At 48.0% G+C, this 26,172-nt stretch overlaps 1 protein-coding gene, 2 long non-coding RNA genes and 1 other non-coding gene across 5 annotated transcripts; 2 read left to right on the forward strand and 2 right to left on the reverse strand.

Annotated features, from left to right (window-relative positions):
- Positions 1-6,791: 6,791 nt before the first annotated feature.
- Positions 6,792-9,307, reverse strand: LOC123584275. Its single transcript, XR_006705293.1, has 4 exons — positions 8,637-9,307; positions 7,644-7,813; positions 7,202-7,414; positions 6,792-6,917 (listed from the first exon to the last, which is right to left on the reverse strand). It is a non-coding gene; the product is annotated as an uncharacterized LOC123584275 (long non-coding RNA).
- On the reverse strand, positions 8,101-8,375 carry LOC123584695. The gene has a single exon (XR_006705641.1). It is a non-coding gene; the product is annotated as a small Cajal body-specific RNA 13 (non-coding RNA).
- Positions 9,308-9,569: 262 nt separating the features above from the next.
- On the forward strand, positions 9,570-19,748 carry GLRX5 (glutaredoxin 5). Its single transcript, XM_045451985.1, has 2 exons — positions 9,570-9,946; positions 19,102-19,748. Exons 1-2 carry the CDS (start codon positions 9,652-9,654, stop codon positions 19,278-19,280), a joined length of 474 nt encoding a protein of 157 aa, XP_045307941.1. The 5' UTR covers positions 9,570-9,651; the 3' UTR covers positions 19,281-19,748.
- On the forward strand, positions 13,921-15,694 carry LOC123584276. Of its 2 annotated transcripts, XR_006705295.1 has the most exons (3): positions 13,921-14,560; positions 14,645-14,788; positions 15,234-15,694. It is a non-coding gene; the product is annotated as an uncharacterized LOC123584276 (long non-coding RNA). The 2 variants fall into 2 exon arrangements; XR_006705294.1 differs by having other exon boundaries at positions 13,921-14,788.
- Positions 19,749-26,172: the final 6,424 nt, after the last annotated feature.

Below are 26,172 nucleotides of genomic sequence, written 5' to 3' on the forward strand. Positions count from 1 at the left end.
AAGGAAACAAAAACAAAAACAAAAAAGGATCCTGCAGCAAACGGCTGACCGCAGACTCACAGAAGGAGCGCTTTCTAGACGGTCTGCTCGCAAGTTCCCGCTGCTGCAGGAGGTGCACCTGGCCTAAGATTTGAAAGAACTCTCCTCCTCAGTTTCTTCTTTGATGTTGTGGAGCTGGCATGCAGAGAGGAACGGCGAGCGCCACTCCGTGCGCCCTCCCGGCTGATGAAAAGGCCACACTCGGCAGAGGCAGCCCCGCGCACACGCGTTTTTGGTGTCCTCCGGTGTTCCAGAAAGGCCCTTGCTGGCACGGCGCCTCGGGAGTCAAGGCTGTTCACCATCCACACTGAAATGTTTGTTCGTGTCACTGCCGACTCTGGGCAAAAGCACCGGGGCCTGTCTACTCGGTTTACAGACTCTGAGTTCGCACGTCCGCTAGGGGGTGACAGCCAGAAGTCACTTTCCACACCCCCTGGCCTGGCTCCGTGTTCCAGAGACCCTGAGAGGTCCAGGGAACACCCCGGCCGCTCCAGCCCCCAACCATGCTCACCTCTGCCACCAGATCCAGGCGACACTTGGGTCCTTTGTGCCCTCTCTGCCTCCTGCCTCCTTTTCAGTCCCATGGCCTGCTCTTTCCTGACTGCACGCCTTCCCCAATTTCTTCTGCAGCTCCCTTTCTTGTTCTCCCCGCCCAAATCTCCAGCCATCGGGCCCAGACCTGTAGAGGCAGTAGTCTGAGTGTTGTGCTCCCATGTTGTCTTTTATTTCATTTTAACTTAATTTTTAAGTTTTTACTTATTTGAGACAGAGAGCAAGCGAGCACGGGACGGACAGAGAGAAAGAGAGGAGAGAGAGAACCCCCAAGGAGGCTCAGCACTGTCAACGCAGAACCCGATGCGGGGCTCGGTCTCACGAGACAGGAGATGGTGACCTGAGCCGAAACCAAGAGTCAGACGCTTAACCGGCCGGGCCGCCCAGGCGCCCTCTGTGCCCCCATATTTTAGGTACAACTTAATGATTTCGAGTCCCCTCAGAATGTCCGAAAGCAATTCACAACTCGCCCTCCAATCCCCCCCTTCTCCCCTGTATCCCAAGCCTCAGTAAGGAGACAGCAGCTGCCGTGCCAGAAACCCGGGGATAAGCAAGCCAAGGCCCTGGCTTTTCTTCCCAGCCAGTCACCAAATCCTCAGGGAAACCCTCACACTGGTGCCCTCTGCTCACCCCGCTGCCTTCCTGGCCCCCCTCTGCCACCCTGCCACCTCCTTTTCATGTTCAACGTGCCCGCCAGGGGGAACTCTCCAGAGCTCCGCAGCTTACACTCTTTCCGTGACCTTCTCTCACTCTGGGGAGGAGATCCGAGCCCCTCAGCTAGGTCCACGGGTCCTCCTCTCCCCAGAGCGAGCTCGGACCTCCGTGCCTTTGCCAGGGATGCTTCCTCTCCTGGACCGTCCTTCCTTTTTCAAACAGCGGCTCTTCACCCTTCTTTCAACACTCAGCTCAAGTGCCGACCCCTCTACCAAGCTTTCTCTGGTCCCAGAGGTGCTGACTCACTGCCCCGGCGGGGGTAGGGGGGGGGTGTCCACCGGCATCAGCACCGGGACATTCTTGCATCTGACCCCGCCATCTGGCTGTGAGGTCCTGGGGAGCGGGAGTGTCTTGCTGACCACTGAACCCTGCTTAGCATCCCTGGGGGGATGTGTCTTCACATCCTATGGCATCGGTGGTCGGCAGTGTGAGTTTCATGCAATTTGGGATTTCTGAGATACTGTCCTGTATCGCTCACCGTGGTGCGGGTTCTTCACTTCAGAATTATGCATGGAGCGTGTACTGAGTGCTAAGGACTGGGGGGCAAAATAATGAATTTTGTCAGACCAGAAGCTGATGGTCGGCTGGCAGGGGAGGGGAGCAGGAAAACAGCAACAACAACCACCACCATAATCCGTACAAAACCCCTGAAGGGTTTGGCCCCCAACAGCGAGAAAACGGGGCTGGGGCAGTGGTTATGTTCTTTGACGTCTCCAAGTTTGCCTCCTGGATTGCACACTTCAAACCGTTGTATGGACGGCCGTCTGCAGGCCTGCTGTTAGCTCAGCTCTCTTAAGGCCAACAGTTGGTTCACGGTTTAGAAAGACCCAACTGTACGCCCATATCACTCAATCCCTCACCATCTAATTCAACGGAATATTTCTAAGGGGCTTACCATGGACTAAAAGGAGGTACATAACCGAAGGAGGATAATATTCTGTTTATCTGGCATAATGAAGGAAGAAAGTATTCTGGTTTGTTTTTCACCATCGCCCCTTTAATAAAGCCAGCGTGTATAATTTGTGCTGGCAACCTAATATATGCTGTTTCCTTGACTTCTTCACCAAAGCACATGGATCGTAAGTCTTTTCTTGGTGACTTGGAATTTTTATACCAGGCTCTAACGCTCAAGGCATAGTGCCATGTGAGGGCTGTTGGCCCCACTCACATCAAATGCTCCCAGAAAGCTGCTTTAAAACAAATCCCAAAGACGGTCAGCTTTGGCCTCTTAATTTTTGCAATCTCCTGTTGGCCTTGTAGTCCTTGCTTCCTCCTGCATTTAGCGTTAGCCTTGCAAGTTTACTGCTTCTCATGCGTTGTGGCTGTAATGGGAGAAAAGCAAGCAAGCTAGGCCTTCCCTAAAACAAGAGCAGGCCTTGGGAGGACGGAGGGGCTCTTCCAAAAATCTGGCCAAGAAGACTTCCCACTCTGTGGAGGGACAGGGACGGCAGGTATTGGCTCTTACTGCCCTGCCTTCCTAGAAGGACTAGTGCCCCCTACCTGCCTTGCCGGGAAAGGCAGGCACTAGGGAAGAGCTCCAAGTTTCTCCAAAGACAGAAAGAATGATTTTGAAAGACGTGTGTTACTTTTGAACACGAGCAAAAATCCCTTCAAGTAAAAGGGTATCATATTGGCCCCGTCCCCAGCCAGCCAGCCAGCGGGATGTGTGAACTGTCACCGGGCTGCAGCTGCATGGGAGGAAACGAGATGAACCAGTGGGGGTCTCTCGCCCCCAACCCCCACCCGGCTCACACAGACAGGGCTGCGCAGATACAGCCCCCACCCCCACCCCCGGCAGAAGTGAGAATGCCAGGTCAGCTGCGTGTGTAGCTGCAGAGGGTGGCGGGCCTGAAATATGTCACCTTCTGCCCAAGGTTTCTCATACACAACTCTTGGTCACTCAATTTTTGCAAAGCACTTCTCCTTTTTTTCTCTTACAGAGTATAACTGGTTTCTCATACAGTCTTTTCCTGAAACTCTGAAGCTCCCACGCACAGAAATTTGATGTCAATTAATTATATCTCGGTAGGCTACACTGTCAGAATGTATAAAGTTTAGAATTAACAAAAGGGATCTTTCCGGCCATAAAAGCAAAAAAAAAAAAAAAGGGGGGGGGGATTTACTTAAAATCCTCCACTTTTTCCCTGTAAAGGAAATCGAACAGTTAATGAATGTCTCCTCCCATTCCCACCCCACCCCCTTCCTCTGTCAAACCCTGGGTGAATTTCCCTTCCTTGGCTGGCTGGATGGTTGCAGAAGGCCGGAACTGGATCGCTGTGATGGCAAGATTTAATTTCGAGGGCATGGGTTCAGACTCAAAGGCTGAAGTACAAAGTGCAATTCTGACTCATCGGAAAGAGTATTTGTGGTCTTGGCAAAACGTCTTGGCAGTCATTCAAGAGAAAACAATGAAAATTTTCTCTATGTTCGTCTGGCCTCAACCTCAGTGATCATCAGAGGGAGACATAACCTTCTGCTAACGGATAAATCCTCGTAACAGGTCTGACACACAACAGCACTGGCTCCTTGCTCTCCACAGTCTGGGGTCCAGGCAGCTTCTCAGAAGCTGTTGGAATGTAGTTAGCAGTTTGAGCTTATGGAAAATATCTGCTGGCAAAAAAAAAAAAAAAAAAAGCACATAATGCAAAAGATGAAAAATTTCATTAAACGGTTGAGATTCTTTTATCTCAAGATTAATCAAGATTTTTTTTATCACTTTTCAAAAATATATTTTAGAGAAAGAGTGACCAAGGGATGGGGTGGAGTTGGGGGGGGGGGGAGAGAATCTTAAACAGGCCCCACGCTCAGCACGCAGCCTGACGAGGGCCTTGATCCTATGACCCTGGGATCATGATCTGAGATGAAATCATGAGTTGGACGCTCAATGGAGCCACCCAAGTGCCCCTGTTTTATCACTTTTAATCTCATCCTAACACGGTTTCTGATTACTTCTTTTTTTTTCTTTAATGTTTATTTTGAGAGAGAGAGAGAGAGAGTGCAGGGGAGGGGCAGAGAGAGGGAATCCCAAGCAGGCTCTGCGCTATCGGCATGGGGCTCGAGCTCACAAACCATGAGATCATGACCTGAGCCAAAATCAAGTCAGATGCTTAACTGACTGAGCCACCCAGACGCCCCATCACTGCATTCTTATTATTACCTTATAGGAGGTTATGATTTGGGTTCTTTGCCTCTGAATAAAATGAGGTTCTCAACAAAGTCCAGCATATGTGTCCTTTTTTTTTTTTTTTTTTTTTAATATGTGTCATTTTAAAGGGCTACTCCCAAGTTCGGGCCTCACTGTGTAACAGCAGCATGAGGACAAAGGAGCACAGAGCTTCTGAACTGAACAGCCATATTGATATTTTCTTTCATTGGATTTTTGGAGTCAAACTGTTCCCATTTTAGTTTCAGGGCGCCTAAAAAATCACATCTGTATCCAATATATACACATGCAGCAAAGATAATTCAGGAATATTTGATTTTCTGCGGGACTTGCTTGTGAGGCTATGATTCAGCAGTAAAATAAAAAAAAAAGTGCTTTCAAGGCAACGAAACACATAGAGGAACCCAAAGTGCTGGAGTCTGCCAAAAAGATGTGATCTACAAATACTGGAGAACGTAATTTGGGAACCGCAACGTCCGAGCACCATTATCCTAGGGTTAACGAACAGATCAAACGAGTTCACGTGCACAGAAAGAACAAAATGGTACGCGACACACGCAAGACGATATTATTTGGGGGCAGGGGGTGGGGGCGGCGAATGTTCTGAAGCAGAGGAACGGAGTACAGATCGAGGCCTTAAAACTCTGCAGCCCTCATATAGAGACATCTTGAAATCGGCATAAGCCTTCGCAGACACCGCAAACGTAATTTTCACAAACCCGGGAAGGGGAAGGTGGGAAGGGGTGGAAAGTGCCGAGAAGGAACCCGTCTCGGTGACGTCACACCTCTACATTCCAAATCCCAGGAGGGAAGCAGGTTCTGCTGTGGCATCCAAGCTTTCCACGCATGCTTCTTCAGGGAAGGCGTCTCCCCATCCGTTCCGGACTAAACTTAACCCAATTTACAGCTCACCGTTTCTCTTCATTTCACCCAGGGGAGAGCAGGACCCGTAGAGGTGGGTCCTAACGAGGCCTTCCTCCCTGACTCGAGGCTGAGCCCACGAGATGTGGGAAACAGAGATTAGAAAAACTGAGGCCACTCCCATGGCCAGAGAAGTATTTATAAAACCAGCTGTCTTGTCAAATAGAGGTTAGGAACCCCCAAAGGCGTTTCTGTCTGGCATTAGGGATTAGCAAAAATTCTCTCAGAGGGCTGGGCATTGTCTTGGTTTCTCGTACTTTCCATTATTTTTAGGGCAGCTGGGGAAACCACTTAATTCCATGGTCACACTGATGCTCTAAACTTACTGGATACTCGCTCCGTGCCCCACGGCGAAAGGGTTCAGGTTCCAGCTCATGACCGTGGAACTCGGGGTCTCAGATGCTATTTACTTTAGCTGAGGCATGTCTGGTGGCTCAAACAGCCACTTTTCTCTTAAAATGACACTTGCAGAATGTTCTGGCCGGCTTGGACCAACATGTCTGTATCACCTGTCCTATGCATAGAAACACACCTTCTTTGCAAGAATAAAGCAGGGACCTTAAGACCTGAAGTTGGAAACGCTAATCTGCTGAGCGTTCCGAAAACGTATTGTCTTAGGTTCAACAATCTGGACTCTTCGTTTAGGGCTGATATATGGGAAGAAACCAGCTCAACTTTGTTCAGGTTTGTAACCATAGGTTCAATGTTGAATTTGCTTTTGGAGGGCTGGGTAGAAAGCAGAGATTGTGCGGAACACAGTAAAACTTTATCTATAAATAAGCACAGAGAGAAAAACGTTTTTAGGATGCCTGAGCCAGCATGTTTGTACATGGCATGATTATTTAGTTTGTGGTCTAATTACATTTTGTGACCAAAATCCCAGGGTTTAAATAACTTTCTGTGTACTTCCCGCCTCCACCTTCTACTAACGTTCACATGGGAGACATCACGAACTGATAAAGATCATTGACTTACGTGCTCAAAACGCCCAAAATACACTGGAGCATAAGAGCAGATCTCTGACAACGGTTTTTGTCATGTTTTCATTATAGAAAACAGTTTTGCTTTTAATTCCAGTAGAGGCAATGTATAGTTTTACATCAGGCTCAGGTGTACGATATAGTGGTTCAGGCATTAATAGAGCAGATTTCTAAAGAAACACCTCAAAAATAAAATGCCAAATCATACGTGAGAGTTTGATGCTTCGCAAGAAATATCTCGCATACCATGTTCTTCGTTTCTTTGAATCACAACGTTTGGAGGCAATACTCCAAGAGTGGTTTCATTTTTTATTTTTTTAAGTGTTTATTTAGAAGGAGAGATAGAGCGTGAGCAGGGGAGGGGCAGAGAGAGACGGAGACAGAAAATCCTAAGCAGGTTCCGTGCTGCCAGCGCAGAGCCCAACGTGGGGCTCGAACCCACAGAGCGAGAGATCGTGACAGGAGCTGAAATCAAGTCAGACGCTCAACTGACTGAGCCACCCAAGCGCCCTCAATGGTGGTTTGAGAAGGCGAAAGATTTATTTGATCTGAAGAGAAACCAGAGTACAAGGGTGGCTTCAAATCAAAGACAGAAAGGAGTATGTTCAACATCCATAAAATTTTGTATTTTTGGCTGCTTTGTTAAAAACTTCAAATTGTTTTAATTTCTTTGGTTGCGATGCCTAACCCAAAAGTTTAGATTTACCTTGCCCTTGACCGTGCTATCAAAGCCACCCCACCAAGTGTTCTGAATGAACACAGACATGCTCTCTCATATCCTTAGGTTTCACCTGCGTTCTTATGCTCTACTGCCCACAGCAACTCGACTTACTGTAAGTTCCAAGAACGCAGGCTGGGTATTCTTCCTGCTCAGGGTTTACTTGTAATCTTATGATGACAGCTGTGTTCTCAATAAAACATCTGACAGTAAGAAAGACAACTAAGCTTCCAAGCCAATGCTACATACTAGGTACGAGATGTGTCACCTCGCGTTATTTTTCTACGTCCCTGGATCCTCAGAAGAGAAGTCTGCGAATTTTTCTCCCTATTCCAGTCAACGCAGAAACAGGTCAGTTTCGTGGAGGCAGTGAACAATTTTAGCTTTGCAGGAACAAATTACCAATATAGATACACATACACACACACACACACACACACATATATACCAATACAATACCAATATATAAAAATATATGTTTATATATATAAAAATATATATTTATATTTTTATATTTTTAATCTATCTATTTATTTATTTAAAAACCCCAACTTACTATAAGCATGAGGAAAAATTAGGTGATTTGGGAAATAATACATTCCCAACTGGTAAGCGCACCAGGTCCTGGACTTCTGCAACATCGCTTAGGCTTCAGCACCACGGCATTTCCTGTACATACTTCTGTTCATGATGCTTGTGCCTCCGATTTACCTGGAATCCATGAAGCTGGGGAGAGGGGGAAAAAAGGATTCTGTAAGAAGCGGATCAATGTCAGAAAACTATCACATATCCATACCGTCAATAAGGATGAAATAAATATGTCAGGGACGAGCACTTCTGAGGAATATCTTGAGTTTATTCTCAATTCACCAGGGTCCCAGTTTCAGGCAGAATGGTTGCAAGATTACTTGTTACCAGCACGGCCTCGTTCTCTGATTTTAAAGTTGAGAACCTCCAAAACAGGTCACCTCTCGAAACCATTTTTAAAATACGTAAGGTTTAAAAAAAAAAAAAAATGTAGCAGTACTCAGTGTCCAACAGAAACCACTCTGTCTGTTAAACAATATCTCGACTGCAAGGCTTCTCTTGCTGTCCGTCGATAGATAATGACATGGCGCGGTCATTATCACCGTGGCAACAGCACCCAGGAACTATCAGAGGAAAATTGCACATAGAACGGCTGGTTCTTGAGCAGTCATGCCTCAGCTTCCTCTGGAGTATGCTTTTTCTGCAAGTCTGGTGTGCTCTAGGGTACCACCAACCCAGGGCGGCTCCAAGACTACAGATCACGTCTCGATTTCACGTGAGTCCCGATCTCCCCGAATCGCTCATTCCACCAACAGGAGCACCTGCCACGTCTCAAGCACCGTGCTAGGAACTGAGGCTACAGTAGTGAATAAAGTCCAGTGCCGGGAAGGGGAGGGGGGAGTCAATAAACGAGCTAGCGAATATATATTTCAAGGTGCACTAAGTACAATGGAAAACTGAGAAAGCAACGAGCCCGGGAGGCTTTCTGCCCTCCTCTCTGTACCCGCACCCTGCTTTGTACCTGCTTCTCACTTCTCCCGCTGACGAGCTCTGGGCACCAAGTCCCGGCATCCCGCGCAGGCACCGTGCCTAGCTCGCAGCACCCGCTCAGAAAACGTCTGTCCAGGGAACCAATTCCCTCGTGGCTCCCTGGGCAACAAAGGACTGAGGCGGGCTGCAAAGTCCACGAAGCCCCAAACCCGGAAGGGATATGCACACGAGAGCACGTTACACAATTTTAAAAGTTATTTTCGAGATATAATTGAACGCCAGAGGCGGGCGCCGCCGGGCCGGGTCCGGGCCTCGGCTCCCACGCGGGCAGCGCGGCCAAGGCACAGCCGGGACACGTGGCCGCCCGCTTCGACGCGGGCGCCCCGGCCCCCAGCGCCCGGCCCCGGCCCCGCTCCCACCACGAACGGCGGCTTTCCGCCGCGGCCGCACGGAGGTACCGGCGTCGCTCACCCAGGCTGGGAAAGGCGGGCACAGGCCGGCTCCAGCCCCGCCGCCGCCCCTAACGCGGAAACCCAGAGCCGGGTTACCGCGTTGCCACGGCAACTCAACCACCGCCTACGCCGGAACCGGAACCTTCCCTTGGAAGTGACCTCTTCCCGGCGTGCCGCGGAACGGCGGAGCCCGCCCACTGCCTTTCGCAGTCATCCGGGAGTATCCCAGCAGGCTCGTCTACCCTCCGGAGGGAAGTCGTCTTCCCTCTGGTTTCGCCTCTCCTCGCCTTGGAGCGTGACCCTGATGGACATTCACTCTCTCCAATCAACTGACAAAGCGATTGCCAGCGGCCAATAGTAAGGGCTGTAGGATGCGGGCTTAAGGACCACCTCCATCCTGTCGGGGACCGGGCGAGTCATACGATTGGTAGGATCGAGTAAGTGCGGGCTAGCGTTGTCCAATCACGAGGAGGAGCTCGGAGCCGGCCCAATGAGAGCCTCCGGGGGGCGGGCCGGGCTGCCGCGGGCCCGGGGAAGGCTCCCGGGGGTGAGCCGAGGTCCCGGGCCGTCGAGGGCTCCGGCCAGCGTGCGGGAATGAGCGGGTCCCTGGGCCGGGTGGCGGTGGCTCTGCTCCGCTGGGGGCGCGGCTCCGGCGGCGGCGGCCTTTGGGGCCCAGGCGTGCGGGCGGCGGGTTCGGGCGGCGGCGGGGGCGGCTCAGCCGAGCAACTGGACGCGCTGGTGAAGAAGGACAAGGTGGTGGTCTTCCTCAAGGGGACTCCGGAGCAGCCCCAGTGCGGCTTCAGCAACGCAGTGGTGCAGATCCTGCGGCTGCACGGCGTCCGCGACTACGCGGCCTACAATGTGCTGGACGACCCCCAGCTCCGGCAAGGTCAGGCGGGCCCGCCGGGTGAGGGGCGAAGGGCCGGGGCCGCTCCGCGGGGCTTGGGTGTGTCGCGCAAGAGGTCGGTGGGGGGGGGGGGGGTTCGAGCGGGGCTAAGGGCGCGGGTTCCTGCACTGTATTCGGGGTCGAGTGGGGGGCATGGTTGGCTTGAAGTGGATCTTGAGGATCTGGGCATCCGGTTCTCTGGCCAACTTGGGCATTGGGTAAGTCCCAGCTGTTCATTGGTCCCCACGCTGAGCCCAGGGAGGCGTTTCGGAGCCAAATCTCTCAGGCTCAGTCGGGGGGAGAGTGATGGGGAAGGGAGGCAAGAAGGAATACAGTAAGAACCACTAGGAGGTAGGCACTTTGGGGGACACGTTGAGAAGGTCGGCCTGCCTCACGAATAAGGAGCCGGTGCTGTTGATGGTGGAGGAAGGGCCGGGGTTGCCTTTGTCTGAGGCTGGCTGGTGCTTCAAGGCTCGGGCTGTCCGGAACCATCCTTTGTTGTTGCCACAAGGAGGGGGTTGACACTGCTTTTAGACTAGTGTTACTTGGGATCACTTGGTGTGGGAGAAAAAGTCATGAAATTTGTTTTTAGCTACTCAAGGACAGGTTGGGATTGGGGGGCGTGCTGGGGCATGGAGAGGCCTGTGGACAGAGAGATAAGGAATGAACCCCATGCCCTAGGTAACTGAAGCTTGGAGCTGAAGGAACCAGGGACCAGTTAGGGTCTGGGGCCAGATGCAGCAGGTAGGTAGAGGCGGGAGGGCCCGGACAGCTAATTGGTACTTCTTCTAATAAGCACCGTGCCAGGAACCTTATTGACATGCTTTCTCCTATTTTGTGGGGGAGGAGGAAGAGGACAGAGGAGTGTGTTGACCTGCCCCTTGGCTAAGGTCCTGGGTCAGAGTTGGTGGAGCAGTGGGGAGGCTGTATGTACCTCCTAGAGGGTGGCTTGGTGTCCTGCCTTCCCGTTGGAGACTCCCAGTGACTGAATCCTGGCACCTCCCTGAGCCTAGTGCTGGCTGTTCTTTAGTGACAGTGTTCCAGAAACAGTTTTACGGGGCCAGCTTCTCTGTTATCCCAAGACTAGAATTCTCCCATTTTGTTATTACATATTTACGACTGTTATTCTCCAGTTGAAATGATCAGTCGTAGTCCTTTCTGCTTGATGAGACTGGCACTTGTGGTGGAAAGGTCTTGGGTTGTAATCCGTCTGCAGCCAGTCGGCTGTGCAGCCTTAAATCCCATCCCTGCATTTTCCTTTTCAGTCGTATGAAGATACGAGGAAAGCAGACTTGACAAAGTTTTGATGAGGAAGAAAGAGAAAGTCAAACTTTTTAGAAAAGTGCCCCTCATTTTATCCGGCACACAGAAGGCACCCACTAAATGGTAGCTATTTTATTATTGGGATATTTGGTTTTCAAAGTATTTGTCCCCCCCAAATTAATCCCTGGGAAACTGTTGGTTTCTGTGGGTGGAAACTAGGAGGAGTGAAGGCAGGTTAACATTACCAGCTTTATGTGATCTTACCGTGTATTATGCTCGTGATCCCTGTTTGTTTTCCTGCTAGGATGCCACCGGTCACTAGGCCTTGGGGTGTTTTTGGTTTTTTGTTTTTCTATGTACGGGGAGTATCTGCGGTCTTCACCCAGCAGTGGCTGCTCTACTTAAAAGATAAGATAGGAGAAACTACTCTGTAATCTTTCCGTGGGGACCTCAGCACAGGTCCCCTGCAAATTGCTAGTATGGCCGTTCATAAAAAGTTGCGTTGTTAACAGCTTGTTTAGTACGAAGTTTTGAAGCTCTTTGGTTTGTGGTTTCTGTTCTCCTGTGGAATACAAGTGGAGATAGGCTATGCTGGAATGTAAGGACAAAGTAGGAGCAGAAATCAGAAGGCTGACTCATAGCACTTGGATTCCTGGCTTCCGTTTCACCTGTCTGGTTTCCAATCTCTCACATTCTCTCTCTCTCTCTCTCTCTCTCTCTCTCTCTCTCTCTCTCTCTCTCTTTCTCTCTCAAGTTTATTTTTCTTTTTTGAGAGAGAGAGTGTATGTACATGAGCAGGGTAGAGGCAGAGAGAGAGAGACAGAGAGAGAGAGAGAGAGAGAGACCAGGCTCCGTGGTGTCTGTGCAGAGCCCAACACGGAGCTTGATCCCGTGACCCAGGGATCATGACCTGAACTGAAATCAAGAGTTGGTCACTTAACTGACTGAGCCACCCAGGTGTCCTAAGTCTCACTTTCTTAGGTGTTCAGACAACAGCTACAGGAATTTAGCCCTTAAATTTATTTTTTTTTTAAGCTTTATTTGTTTATTTTGTGTGTGTATATATGAGAGAGAGAGCATGAGCCTGGGAGGGGCAGGGAGAGGGAGAGAGAGAATCCCAAGCAGATTCCGCGCAATCAGTGTGGAGCCCTGCAGAGCCCTGCGGAGCCCGACGTGGGGCTTGAACTCACAAACCATGAGATCATGACCTGAGCCGAAACCAAGAGTCAGAGGCTTAACCAACTGAGCCACCCAGGCGCCCCAGCCTTTAAATTCTTGACCGTAGCGTTTCAACATTTCCATTCCCATTTTGTTTCATACCAGATTGTCATCTTGGTCGATAAATGTGTTGCATATATGTTGAACATAACATCCACCTTTTGTGTTGCTTAGAAAAATAAACTCACGTGCAAATATTAACCTGCAGATCGGAGCAGGGTAGTATGTGCGTGTTCCCGCAGTGGGGACTCATTTAGCCAGGGTAAGACTTTATAAAACATTCAGACTCTTCATCTCTTTATTCTCTACACTTTTGACTTTACCAAGAGAAGCTGCCAGGCTGTCTGATGGTTGCTTTTGCTAGTCAGAGCTACCTCTGTGCCCCTTTCCTAGACCCAAGGTCACCGCTAGTAACTGGAGAGGGGCAGCTGCCAAACTGCCTTTCCTTTCTCCCTGTGCCACAGCTTTGCAAAGGGCTCAGAGCCTGAAGAACACCCACAGACTCTGTCTCGTTCCTGCTGCCCGGTTCCCAAGGTGTGATGCAGAGAGATCTCAACCTGTGACCCGGGGAACAAAGACTACTGTGAGGTCCTCCTCCGGTCTTTTCTTTCTCCTGTTTATCTGGAATACACACAGAAGGGAGCCACAAAGGGATCGGGTCCCGGCAGACAGATGTCAGCATATCCAAATCCTCCTTTTAACAAAGCCTGTCTTTTATTTTCCTTTGTAAAAGTAACATGCTCACCGAGGAAACTTGGAAATGCCGAAAGTAATAAATGAAAACTACCTGTAATTCTGCATACACCGTTGACATTTGTATCTAGTTTCTAGTTGGGTTTTTGTTTGTTTGTTTTGTTTTTAAATGCATTTGAGATCACACGTGCCCATGCTTAGCATTTTGCCCTCTGGAGAGCAGGGACCATGTCTGACCGCGTTACCTGAGTACCCTGTATATTGCTTATGCAGCGCGAGCTTTCGGTGATGATTTTAATGAATAAGTAAATACTTCTCTTATTTATCATATCGGAAACCATCTTCCATGCTCCTCAAAAACAAACCCTCTTAAATTTCTGCCTGTTCAGATCCCCATTGTTCTTTGCTTTCACGAGGAGAAGTGTCTGTTGAATGAATAGCCATTATCTTATTGTTGAATGTTTATTAAGCCTTTGAAGATATGCACAGCCTTTTCACTATCAGGGAATTTGGGCAACAGTAACAAATCTGGGACCTTGGCAAATGTGAAAAGATTAGGGGGTGGTGTTTCTGGGTCTTTGTTGTGATGGATGTGATACATGCTGTGGATGAGAGAATCCAGTCGCACCAACACCTTGGAGGAGTAACTGTCGGTGCCGGGTCAAGTTGAAGGTGACCAGCTGCTTCCCTCCTGGGTATACAGTCTAGAGTGAGGGTTGCCAGGGGTTCCCGCGTGGCTCCGTCGGTCAAGAGTCCGACTTCGGCTCAGGTCATGATTTCGTGGTCTGTGAGTTTAAGCCCCGCATTGGTCTCTGTGCTGACAGCTCAGAGCCTGGAGCCCCTCCCCACTCACGCTCTTTCTCTCTCTGTCTCTCAAAAGATAAACAAACATTAACAAACAAATAAAGGGGGGGTTGACAGACGACCTTTGTAAAGGGCCAGAGAGTAAGTACTTCAGTCTTTGAGGACCCTTCCACTCTGCTGTTGGGGGCCTGAAGGCAGTCGGGATGGTACCTACACAGGTAGGTGTGGCTGAGTTCTAATAAAACTTGATTTGCAAAAAATAGGAAGTGGACCATACTTGGCCCAAAGGCCGTAGTTTGCCACCTCTTTCTCCAGCGAGGAAGACCCCTGTGTTTGAGTTAGAAGATGCATGTAATGATATTCCCTGAAGCACTGCTTGTAATAATGAAAACTTGGCAAGAGAGGATCTTGGCCTATTAGCAGACTGGATTAACAGACTGTGGTTTAGTCAGGCGATAGAAAACTAAGTTGTGGTAGAGTGATCTAGTTCTGGATGTATCTCATGTAACTGAATCTCAAAAATTACACGGTGCAGTCACGAAGTAAGTTGCAAAAAAGGTAGTCATGGCATAATGCCGTTCGTGTATACAGACGTTACCGGTGTGAAACGGCCCGACGTGTTGCGGACACATGTCAGTTGTAAGTATGGTTTGTGGGCAGGGGTGGGACGTGCCAGCCAGAGGCCACCTGCGGAGGTCTAGAACCTGTCCTTTGGATTCCTAGAAACCCGGATGGAAATCCAGGCCTGGCCGTTTGCCAGCACTGTGACTTTGGTTAAAGAACTTCTCTGAGCCTCAGTTTCTTCCTCTGATAAATAGGGACTAATTATTGCCTTCCCGGAAGGACTCTTACAAAGGTTAAGTGAGGGTATGTATTGAAAACACTTAAAAGAATGTGAAATTCAGTAACCCTATCAGCAAGTGCCTGGCACACCTGATTGGTATTTTTCCAGCATTCTTCCCTGGGTGTCCTCTGTTGCACATATTTCTAGAGAGGCAGGACTTGAAGGGTGGAGTAGGGGGCATTGGTGGAGAGGAGAGCGTATCCGCCTTGCACCTGGAATGTGCAAGCTCAATCCTTTCACCAATTAGGTCTCATTTCATCTTTGTAATAAATCCGTGAGGCATGGATTTCTTCCCACTTCCCAGGTAGGGAGACTGAGGCTGAGACATGAGCAGATTTATCTGAAGCTACATCTGCAAGCTAGCAAGCCACAGCCGGCTGCCCTTAAAGCCATTGCTTTGTTCACTCTGTCCCCAGCTTTTGCTTTTCCCCTGTTGAGGGTCTCGTTTCCCTTGCTCTCTCTGCTCAGGTGATCTCATGGGGGTGCTGACATCATTGTTTCCTAGGAGGACTTCAGGAGGAGGTGATGTGACTTGCCCCAGGCAGAGTTAACCTGCATCAGACTCTGAAGCTCCTATGGTGAAAATCTACCAGGAAAAAAAAAAGGAAACTCTTATCATTTGTTTGTTGTCCAAACCGGGAACGAAGTCTAATGTTCTGAAATGGGATGAATTTTGAAAAGTCCCTTTCGAAAGCTCTGGAGGTACTTTTTTTTCCACTCTGGTTTGATGCTTTGGAATATTAATTTTTTTGGTGGGGCAGTCGGTAGAGGTAGAACCGGTTTTGTAAGACCACCTCCTTCGTCACTCCAAGTTCCTAGTGTCACCCTACTGTAGAACTTCGCAGTCAGTACTTTTTGTCCCAAATTGAATCATTGTCATCTATCATCTTTAAAATACCATTATCATTAAAATCCACTCTTGGATACGATTTTCTCATTTTCACGAGTTTCTCCGATCCTGAGTTATTTGGAGTGAAAGTTAACTACCACTGGATGTTGCAGGTTTTGAGAATTAAAAAGTGTGAGAAAGTAGCCATGTTTAAACAATTAATGGTGGGCCGATGGGATTCATTTTAATTTTCAACTTGTGAGCCGCGGTCTCATTATCAGAAGTTGCTCGCTTCGTGCTATAGGAATCCACTGGTTATCTCGTTAAATATTTAAACTTGTAATCAGACTTCTAAAAAAAGGAACATAGTATTTTTTTTAAGACGCTGAAGCTTTGCCTTGCTATCGGCTGCCTGTAACCTCTGTTACTCTAAAAGCCAAAGAAGCAGGTAGGTTTCGTTTTGATCAACTGTCAGCTAGTAGGCCCGTTGGCCACTGTCACAATGCCATCATGGGCTCCGAGGCGCGGTGCTTCTGAGTTCCTGAAATGTAAGTTATTGGGCAAGATAGTGTGACTCTGGGGTTTGGAAGGAGTCCCAGCTCCCTCGCACGTGACTGGGGGCGGGGGATGTTCGGGAAGGTTGGAAGGCCCACTTGCTGGGTAGTTTTAATGGTGGCGTGTCTGCCTCTTCTGTCTTGCCTGGACATGTGATCTGCAGCAGCATGAAATTAATGAAGGAATCGAGCCTAAAGCTTTGATTGAGTGTGGTGCTATAAATTCGATTGATGGAAGCAAATCATTCTTTTACTTAGCAAAGATCTTATGTAAAAAAACTACTTTTTGGGATCAGATGCGTGTGGTTTTCGGGCGACCTCAGATGGCAAATTTACTCTCATTTATGGTGCGTTTCAAAAATTGTAGGGACTCACCGAAAGAATCAGTAGATATTCATTGTCTTGGAAAGCTTCACACAATGTATTACCAATTGAAAAAGACCCAGATGTAAAAGCACGCACATTAGTGGCACATGCACACGATACAGAAGGTTCTTAAGAAGCTTTCAAAGAATTGCAAGAGATTCGTGTTGACTTTAAACATTTCTTAATTCCCACACCCACTCTCGGTCACATGAAAGTAAAAAAAGATGGATCACTGGCTTCTTTGTGAAATACGTTCTAATAGACTATTTAAGGACAGAGCTTTTTTTTTTTTTTTAACGTTTATTTATTTTTGGGACAGAGAGAGACAGAGCATGAACGGGGGAGGGGCAGAGAGAGAGGGAGACACAGAATCGGAAACAGGCTCCAGGCTCTGAGCCATCAGTCCAGAGCCCGGCGCGGGGCTCGAACTCACGGACCGCGAGATCGTGACCTGGCTGAAGTCGGACGCTTAACCGACTGCGCCACCCAGGCGCCCCTGGAGCTTTTTTTTTTTTAAATACAACTCCTATGCTGAGTCGTCTCTGTGGCATCAAGTATCAGAATGATGAAAAACTTTAATTCATCAAGATACTCTAACATATCTAGATATTTGGTATTATGAAGACATTCTGAAGGCTAAATGAAATTTTCCTTTTATTAGTAACCCCCCTACCTCTAGCTGATTTTTTTTTTTTAAAGACACTCAAAGTGGCTTAGAACTGTGCTTTTCTGGGGATATAACGTACAGCATGGTGACTGTAGCTGACAATCCTGTATTGCACATTTGTAAGCTTTTAAGGTAATCTCGAAAGTTCTCATCACAGGAAAAAACCTCTGTAACCTTATAGGGTGACAGCTGTTAACTAGACTTATTGTGGTGATCATTTTGTAATATATACACATATCAAATCATTATATTGTATGCCTGAAATAATATGTCATATGTCAATTATACCTCAAAAAAAAAACAAAAACTAAGTGTGCTTTCTGGGGCCTGTAACGCTGGACCCATTATCTCCCTAGAAGTCTGGGGAAGAAAGATAAAGCTCTCAGCTAGGGGCTGTCTTTAGTGCTGTGGTTAGGAGCTAAGTTACCGTTTTTTAGAAGGCAGTGACTTATTTAAAAGAGAAAAACGCATTGCATCTTAGGATTTGGGCCATCACTCAAGTTGGTGTTTTTATTTGGAAAATAAATGCTGGGTAAATGATAGGGTATCCAGGACCAGCTTTTTAGCACGAGTATTTTTCATTGGTTTGCATGAAAACCCCCACGTGAACGACTTTTAATTTGCACGGTATTGTGTTTTGTTTGAACGGCCTGTTGACTTTGCTGTTTTGTTTGTTTGCTCATTTTGGCCATTTGAAAATATCTATGGAAGTGTAAACATGGCAAATATATAGTGATTGATGGTCATGTGCCATGGTTTTGACCATCGTCCGTTTTTCATAGAGCCAACACACGTTTTGCTGGAAGGCCATGTTTTTGGAAGTGTTTTCTCATCTCAGCTCACAAGTAGGAAGGAAGTAGAATGGTTCGAAGAATGTGAGGAAAGAGCAACCTTCTGTCTTGAGATCGAAACCACGCTTTTTCCCTACCTTGTTGTCAAGACCATTGGCCTCATGGTCCAGAGCTGAACAGAAGAACCACACGGCTTCACTGTCCTAGAATGTGCCTCATCTCTGTGTGTCCTTCACACCGCTCACACACAGGACTGATCCCGTGCATGCTGGTTGGTTTCTTGTCCTCTGTGAGCGCTTGAGAACGAGGAGGGGGGGCCCCCTCACCCTCTGGCACCGCTCCTGGCCCAGGACATGGGCCTTAGGCGAGCTTCGGGCTTCTCCTTGCTTTGACTTGGTCGCTGCGAGTTCTGTGCTGAGCCGAATCCACCTGCCCTGTGGAGAGCCCATCCGAGGGGCTGAGTGGGGCGAGGGCTGCAGTCTGCCCTAGGAAAGAGATTTTTCTCTGGGTCAAAGAATTAAAGGCAAAAACCCATGACCAACCCAGATAGGCATAAAAACCGTGAGGCGGGGACTGCCTCATTTGGCAGAGTTGGACCCGTGGGTCCATGATAGACCCATATTAAGTAGTCCGCTTGGAAATGAAGTCCTGGCATTTCTTTAACGTTTGGTCTCACTGAAACCATGACTGGCAAATGAATGGAGAATGTGGCTCTGTATGTGTTGTGTGACTTACATGAACCGGTCGGTTCTCTGCCATCAATCCCTGCCGATTGTGTGTGTGTGTGTGTGTGTGTGTGTGTGTGTGTGTGTGTGAGAGACATTCTATGACAGCCTTGCCTACCTGATTGTCCCGTCGTGAAAGCCTTGCGAGATGGGGGTGGAAACAGGCGGGTGGTGGAAAGACTTGGCCGAGGCCTCACAGCTCGTAATTGGAGGAGGTGGGGTTTGAACCGTGACCCAGTTGACTCTGCAGCTCCGAGTCTGTGGCAAACACATCCCCCAGGGATGGGGGAAGCAAGAAGGGAACAGCACCGGATGTCCTGCTGGGAGCGCGTGGAAAACAGATTTTGCCACGAGAAGTTCAGCTCTGACCATTTAAATGACACTGAAATGTTCTCTCCCCGTAGGCATTAAAGACTATTCCAACTGGCCCACCATCCCGCAAGTGTACCTCAACGGCGAGTTCGTGGGGGGCTGTGACATTCTGTTGCAGATGCACCAGAATGGGGACCTGGTGGAGGAACTGAAAAAGCTGGGGATCCGCTCTGCCCTTCTGGATGAAAAGAAAGACCAAGACTCCAAGTGAGGGCGGCCCGGGGCCTCCCTGAGCAGCAGGGGCTGTTGGTGCCCAGACTCACCGCCGGCCAAGCCTTACTGATTCTGGTCTTGACTCTTCAGACGGTAGCTGCTTGCATGGATTTCTCCAGTCTGTAAGCAGTTGGGCGATTTTGGTGTGTCTGGTGTTGGGGCTGCAAATATTCTATTGTGAACTTCATTAGAACCACTGCACTGTAATGATTCAATGTTGTATTACGATATTGCTGTCAACAAAATCTGTTCTTAGGTTGTCATTTGCTCTTTGCCTGATTCAGGAGTAAAACGAGGAGCTTTTGAGTCATTCTTCGTGAATCCTCTGCAAATGTGTCAGTCTGCAAAGATAATTATATCTCCCCAAATTTTTCGTAGCTGCTTCTGTTAAAAAAAAATGATGGACAGGGAGGAAGATGTGATAACTGGGGTGTTGTTTTTTTTAAATAAACTGCCAACCCAGGGATCCTGTGTGTGAGTCGTTCATTCTGAATAGCAGGAACACTGCACCTTCCTCTGCTCGGGCCTGCTGTAACAAAATACCACAGTCTGGGCAGGCTTATGAACAGCAGATGTTTACTTCTTTTGGTTCCGGGAGCTGCAAGTCCAGGATGAAGGCTCTAGCACACCAGCTGTCAGGTGAGGGCTGTGCCTGGTTCATTGACGGCATCTTCTCATCGTGTCCTCATGAGGAAGCCCTCTGGGGTCCCTCTTAAATGGGCACAAATCCCATTCGTGAGGACCCTGCCCTAGTTCACCTCCCAAAGTCCCCCCGCCGCCAACACCACCATTCTGGGGGTTTGGAGTCAACATAGGAATGTTGAGGGGAGGCATTCAGTCCGTAGCAGTGTGGATTATGAGTGCCCGTGACGTTCCATTTTTAGAAATGCGGAGTGATTCTCATACTCTTCTGTGAAATTTGACATAAAAATTGCCATCAAGCGATGGTCTAATTTCTTGAGGGAAGGTAAGCCTTGTGAGTGCTGGGTGGTGTTGACTGGCCGAGTTGGGCGCCCGGGTGGCGTGCGGAGAAGGGAGGTGGCTGAGGCTGGAGGAGGCAGCCCCGCTCGCCCGCCCCTGAGATCTGGTAGCTGCGCTACCGTCAGGGGGACGTCACCAGCGGTCTTCCAAAGACAGGAATCCACTGAGCATTGTGTTTTCTTAAAAAATACGGTCTATACACGATGTTATATAGAGAACACCCCGAACGCTCCACCAAAGATCTACCAGAACTGATAAAGGAATTCAGAAAAGTAGGATTTAAAATCCGTTTCATTCCTATACACTAATAATGAAGCAGCAGAAAGGGAAGTTACGAAAACAATCTCATCTATAATCGCACCAAAAATAACTAACTCACTAACACTAACCCAGCAATCTATACATTCAGTGCAATCCCTACCAAAATGCCAACAGAGTTTTCACAGATTCGGAACAGACAATCCTAAAATTGATATAGAGCCCCAGAAGACCCCGAACAGCCAAAGCAATGTTGAAAAAGTAAACAAAACTGGAGGCATCACAATTCCAGGTTTCAAGTTATGTTACAAAGCTATAGTAACCAACAGTATGGTACTGGCATAAAAATAGACACATAGATCAATGGAACAGAATAGAAAACCCAGAAATAAACCCACAATTATATGATCAATTAATCTCCAACAAGGAATGCAAGAATATGCAATGGGAAAAAGCCTTTCACCAAATGGTGTTGGGAAAACTAGACAGCTACATGCAAAAGAATGAAACTGGACCACCTACACGGTACCAAAAATAAACTCAAAATGGATTAAAGAACTAATTGTGAGATGCGAAACCGTAAAAATCCTGGAAGAGGCCGCAGGCAGCAATTTCTCTAATATCAGCCATAGCAATGTTTTTTGAGATATGTCTCCTGAGGCAAGGGAAATAAAAGTGAAAATAAACCATTGGGACTACATCAAATTCTGCACAAAGGAAACAACAAAACACAATGGCAACCTACTGAATAGGGGAAGAGATTTGCAAATGACTTCTGATAAGGGGTTGGTATCCAGAATGCATAAAGAACTGATACAACTCAACACCTAGAAAAACAAATAATCCAATTAAAAATGGGCAGAAGAGATGAACAGACATTTTTCCAAAGAAGGCATCCAGATGATCAACAGACACATGAAAAGATGCTCAACATCACCTCCTCAGGGAAATGCAAATCAAAACCACGAGATACCACCTCACGATGGCTAAAATCAACAAGGCAGGAAGCAACAGGAGGTGTTGGGGAGGACGTGGAGAAAGGGGAACCCTCCTGTGCCGATGGTGGGAATGCAAACTGGTGCAGCCACTCTGGAACACAGTATGGAGTTTCCTTAAGTAAAAAATAGAACTCCCATAGGACCCAGTAATTGCGCTACTGAGTATTTACCTAAAGTATACTAAAACACTAATTTGGAAGGATATATACATCCCTGTGTTCATTGCAGCATTATGTATAATAGCCAAATTATGGAAGCAACCCAGGTGTCCATTTATAGATGAATGGATAAAGGAGATGTATAGATATACAATGGAATATTAGTCATAAAAAAGAATGAAATCGTGCCATTGGCAGCAACGTGGATGGACGTAGAGAGTAAATGCTAAGCGAAGTCAGAGAAAGACATACCATTTGATCTCACTATTATGTGGAATTTAAGAAACCAAGGAACAAAGGGGTTAAAAAAAAAAAAAAAAGACCTCCTCCCCCTCCCCCAAAAAACCAAACAAACCCAACTCTTAACTATAGAGAACAAACTGACGGTTTCCAGAGGGGAGGTGGGTGGGGGGATGGGTGAAATGGGGTGGGGGTGGGGGATGAAGAGTATACTTAACCTTGATGAGCACCGAGTAATATACAGGGCTGTTGAATATTGTACACGTGAAACTAATGTTAACACTACGTTCGCTATACTGGAATTAAAAAAAAGCTTTGGCACATGAAAAAAGAAAAAAGGTCTTTATACAAAAGGGATTAATTGGGATCCTAGCAGAGATGCCTCCAGTGTACGATATCTTTTTATAAGACTCTCAATGTGTCTCTGTCCTGAGGCTGGAGGCGGAGCTGGAGGTGAGCTTTACCGTGGCTCCTGGGAAGAAAGCCCATCCTGTCACCAAGCGCCTTTGTGTCCCCAGAGGCCTTCATTCATCTCCAGGGCCTTAAACAGAACATCTCTTGGAATTGCATCTTTCCCGGTGGCAGAGGAAGGACAAAGAATGCAGGTTTTTGTGAAAAGGGCAGGAGTGACGAGGACGGTGTGGCTCATTCCCCAGAGCCGGTCTCGAAGCTTGTTCTGTGTATTTAGTCCGCTCGAGCGCCTCTTGAAAAAAAGTTCTGAAAACAGACTGACGTAAGTAGGAACTGCTGAGTTCCTGCCACCATCCCTCCCGCAGAGGTGTTGGGGATCCCAAAAGAAAGGAAAGGAAAGTGGGAGCCCCACCCCCACTGCACTGGAGACCAGAGTGCCCAGTCGGGTTAGAGGGCGGCTCCTGGCCAGTCTCTGAGCTCAGGGCTTCAGAGAGAGAAAAGCAGATTGTTGTCACAAGGTTTTTTATTACATGAGTTGGGCACTCCACCCCATCACTGCCTTGGTGTCTGCTCAAAATGAGTTTACGTAGACCCCCCTAGAGGGGGTTGGAGCTCAGCCAAGTGACCCTTCCTGTTCTACAAATCAAAGTGTAGACACGAGGAAGGCTCTAGGTCTCCCCTGTGCTGCTGCTACGAGGAGGCAGAGCCAAGGTTGCAACCTTGACCTTTGGAGAGAAGATCATCGGCAAATTGCTCCATACTGTCCCTGGATGAGCCCCGGGGCCGTGGGGCTCACACATGGCAATTGGTCCTCGCCTTCAGATGTGCTGTGTAGCCAGTACCTTAACCTAATTCTACCTGTTTTGGCTTTTCCTTAGATCTGCCTATATGCCCTTTGAGTCTGTCTGAAAAATGAAATGATAAGATTAGCATGGAAACAGTGGGGAGAACTTCCCCCCCCCCGCCCCCCAGAATATGAGGACCAGGGGAAGGGTTCCCAACTGAATAATTTCACAAGAGCTTCAATGTTTAAGGAAATCGCTAAGCGCTACAGAAGCAGAAATGTTCTTTCCAGAAGTTAATTAATACTTTTTTTTCCCCTATATGCTTAACGAGTCTTTACCAAGTAGAAAATTGAAGATGCTATCTTATGTCAGTGGGAATAATTTTAATGATCTGCATAATTAGAATTCACTGTGATAATTACAACAGTGACACCAGAGTTCCTTGTACAAACAGCAATATCACACATCATCTGTTTTGAAATGCAAGGTCCGCTTCACCAGCTTTCCAGTAGAGTACATTTGGCTTGTGTCATTGTGATTTATTGGCTTATTGTCACAGCTTCAAAGTACCGTGTTAATGGACCCTTTAGAGGTAGCTGACGTTGTTTTAGAAGCTTAGACCTTTGCATGATTTCAGGTAGTTTTTGTTTCCTAAGCTGGTTACATAAATGTCATCGCACTTCATTTGAGCAGTGAGTGTTGGAGATTCTTGAGGACAGACAGATTTTAAGAGGTCTCTCGGGTTTGTTGTTACTGGCCCTAGTGAACTGACATGTGTAGAATCCGGGACATTCAGCTTTCCTGTAATTAATAAAGCCACAGCACCTAGCTTGAGAGAGAATTCTTGTAACTTTGTTAAATAGCTTATTTTGATATTTAGGGAGAAAGTGTATCTTGAGAGGTCAAGTCCCTTGTTACCTGGACAGAGGAGATTGTGCTCAGGGTTCATGGGAATAAACTTTGTGTTGGCAAGGTTTGGTTGAAGTAAATTTAAACCAGAGGCGAGGAAGCTTCCAACTTTGTTCCCGACAGTCACCGACAGGAAAAAAAAGATCTTGGTTAGACAGTCAAAAAAGTAGCTGAATCGATAGATTAAAAAAAAAAAAAAGATTTTATATTCTGCTTATGAATTGTCTAGTAAACCCCAAAACAGCTTTAAGTTATACTTAAGAAGGCTATGACGGCCACCTTGAGCGAGAGTGAGTGGGGGAGGGGGGAAGGGAGAAGAGCTGCTTTCAAGCCCAGGCGCAGACACACAAGGTGACCGAGGGAACCCGGTCCTGCTTTCTGAGAATAGTCTCTTTGTGGCTGTGGGCCAAGGGCAGTTGGGCCGAGAGCAGGTCTGGCCTGGGTCTAAGGCAGGAGCTGGTACAGGAAGTCCACGCAGCTTCGAAGACCTCGTCCCAGCTTCAGCCAGGGTGGCGTTCCACAGCCACCTCACGGGCCACTTCACTCCCCTACCTGTGACCCTCCCTGGGTCGCTGCCCCGAAAGCCCTCCCGGATCCCCCTCTTCCCTCCCAGCCCCTTTGTCCATCATACCGGGTTCTAATGGCCGCCTTCCTAACTTTGCTCAGGGACCCCCTACGTCTGGCAGACGTCATGCTCAAAAGCAATATGTAAATCATGAGCAAAGGATTCCCTTTCTCCATTCCTTTTGGACTGGTCACAAGAAGTGTTAGGTTATTGGTTTACCAGCCAAAGCACTGGGCAGAAGCTAAGATCACACCTCCCGGATTCTCATCCCAACTCTTCCCAGGCATGTAACACTTCAGACGCTAATAACCTCCCCTTCCCACTCGACTCATCAGGAAAGTGGCCAATGTCACCTACGTCAGGCTTGTCAAAAGGCTGAGATGTGAGAATCCCATGGAGAGCTCCCAGGAAAGAGAACCCCTGCAGTTCCCTCGGACCACATCTAGACTGTTTTGTGCTATGTTCTTCACCAGCACTCTAAGATACAAAGGAGCAGAGCTAAGTCCCTATTTATTGACAGACGCTTGTTAATAGTTGGTTACCCCAGAAGCATGGAGACTCCTCTTTGAAGGTAAATGACAAGAATTTGTGACAGTCTTCTCGGTGGAGCTCATTACCCCCCCGCTCTTGGCGACAGGAGGGCCTTGGACAAAGACTTCCCTGTAAATTACCTTCCTAAGATTATAATCTCACTGACTGCCATGGAATTTTATTTTTTTTTAATATTACTTTTATGTCCTACAGAGGGAACTCTTTAGCGAACGGATAGGTTACGCGTTTAGTGTGCGGAGTCAGGCTTGAATAAACACAATCAAACTAGTTAATTCCAGTTTATCAGTAGCCAGGATGGTGGTACTGGGTTCTACTTACTTAGTAGTTTTCACAGGGATGCGTTTTGCCAGGAAAAAAAAAAAAAAAAAAAAGAGGTAGAAATGTCTCCTGGTTCATAGGAAGCTGGGGGATGAAGTGTAGAAAGCATTTCCAGATTATTGGTGTCTGTCACTAGTCCCGAGCAGGCAGGGGCTTTATTAATTAATCAGCAGCCATGGATGCACCAGTCCCCCTGGGTGGGAGGGGAGGGTCTACGCTGAACCCCTGACTCTGCTTGGGGGCCTCTTCCTGCTCCGGACCCAGGCTGGTCGGGGCGAGCCTTCCCGCTGGAGGTCAGCTGAGGCAGGGCCAGGGTCCGATACAGGTGTCAGAACCCTTGGAATCTGGGGGAGGACTTTGCATTGACTCAGTACTTTGACAAGGAAGCTGGAATCCTGGGAACCTGGCAATGCCGCTGGCGTTTTTAATTTTGATTTTTTTTTTAGCTTTTCCCCACTTAGGAAAGTCTCCTTAGAATGATCTTTGGCAGAGCGGAACCCTATTACGGAGACGAGCGCAGGCATTGGTCGCCGTCTCACCCGGCCAAATCACTACGCTTCGGGTAGACTCCCAAAGGGTCTGGTTTGGCAGTCTGAACAAGGAGCTGCGAAGGTGCCCGCGTCCTGATCCTGGCACTCGAGACTGTGTTACTGGAGACGCTGCAGACGTGGTCAAGTTCAGGATGGTCCGGCAGGCCTGGTGCGGTCACACGTGT

The sequence above is a fragment of the Leopardus geoffroyi genome, chromosome B3 (assembly GCF_018350155.1).
Source record: "Leopardus geoffroyi isolate Oge1 chromosome B3, O.geoffroyi_Oge1_pat1.0, whole genome shotgun sequence".
In the NCBI taxonomy this organism is placed as follows: domain Eukaryota; kingdom Metazoa; phylum Chordata; class Mammalia; order Carnivora; family Felidae; genus Leopardus; species Leopardus geoffroyi.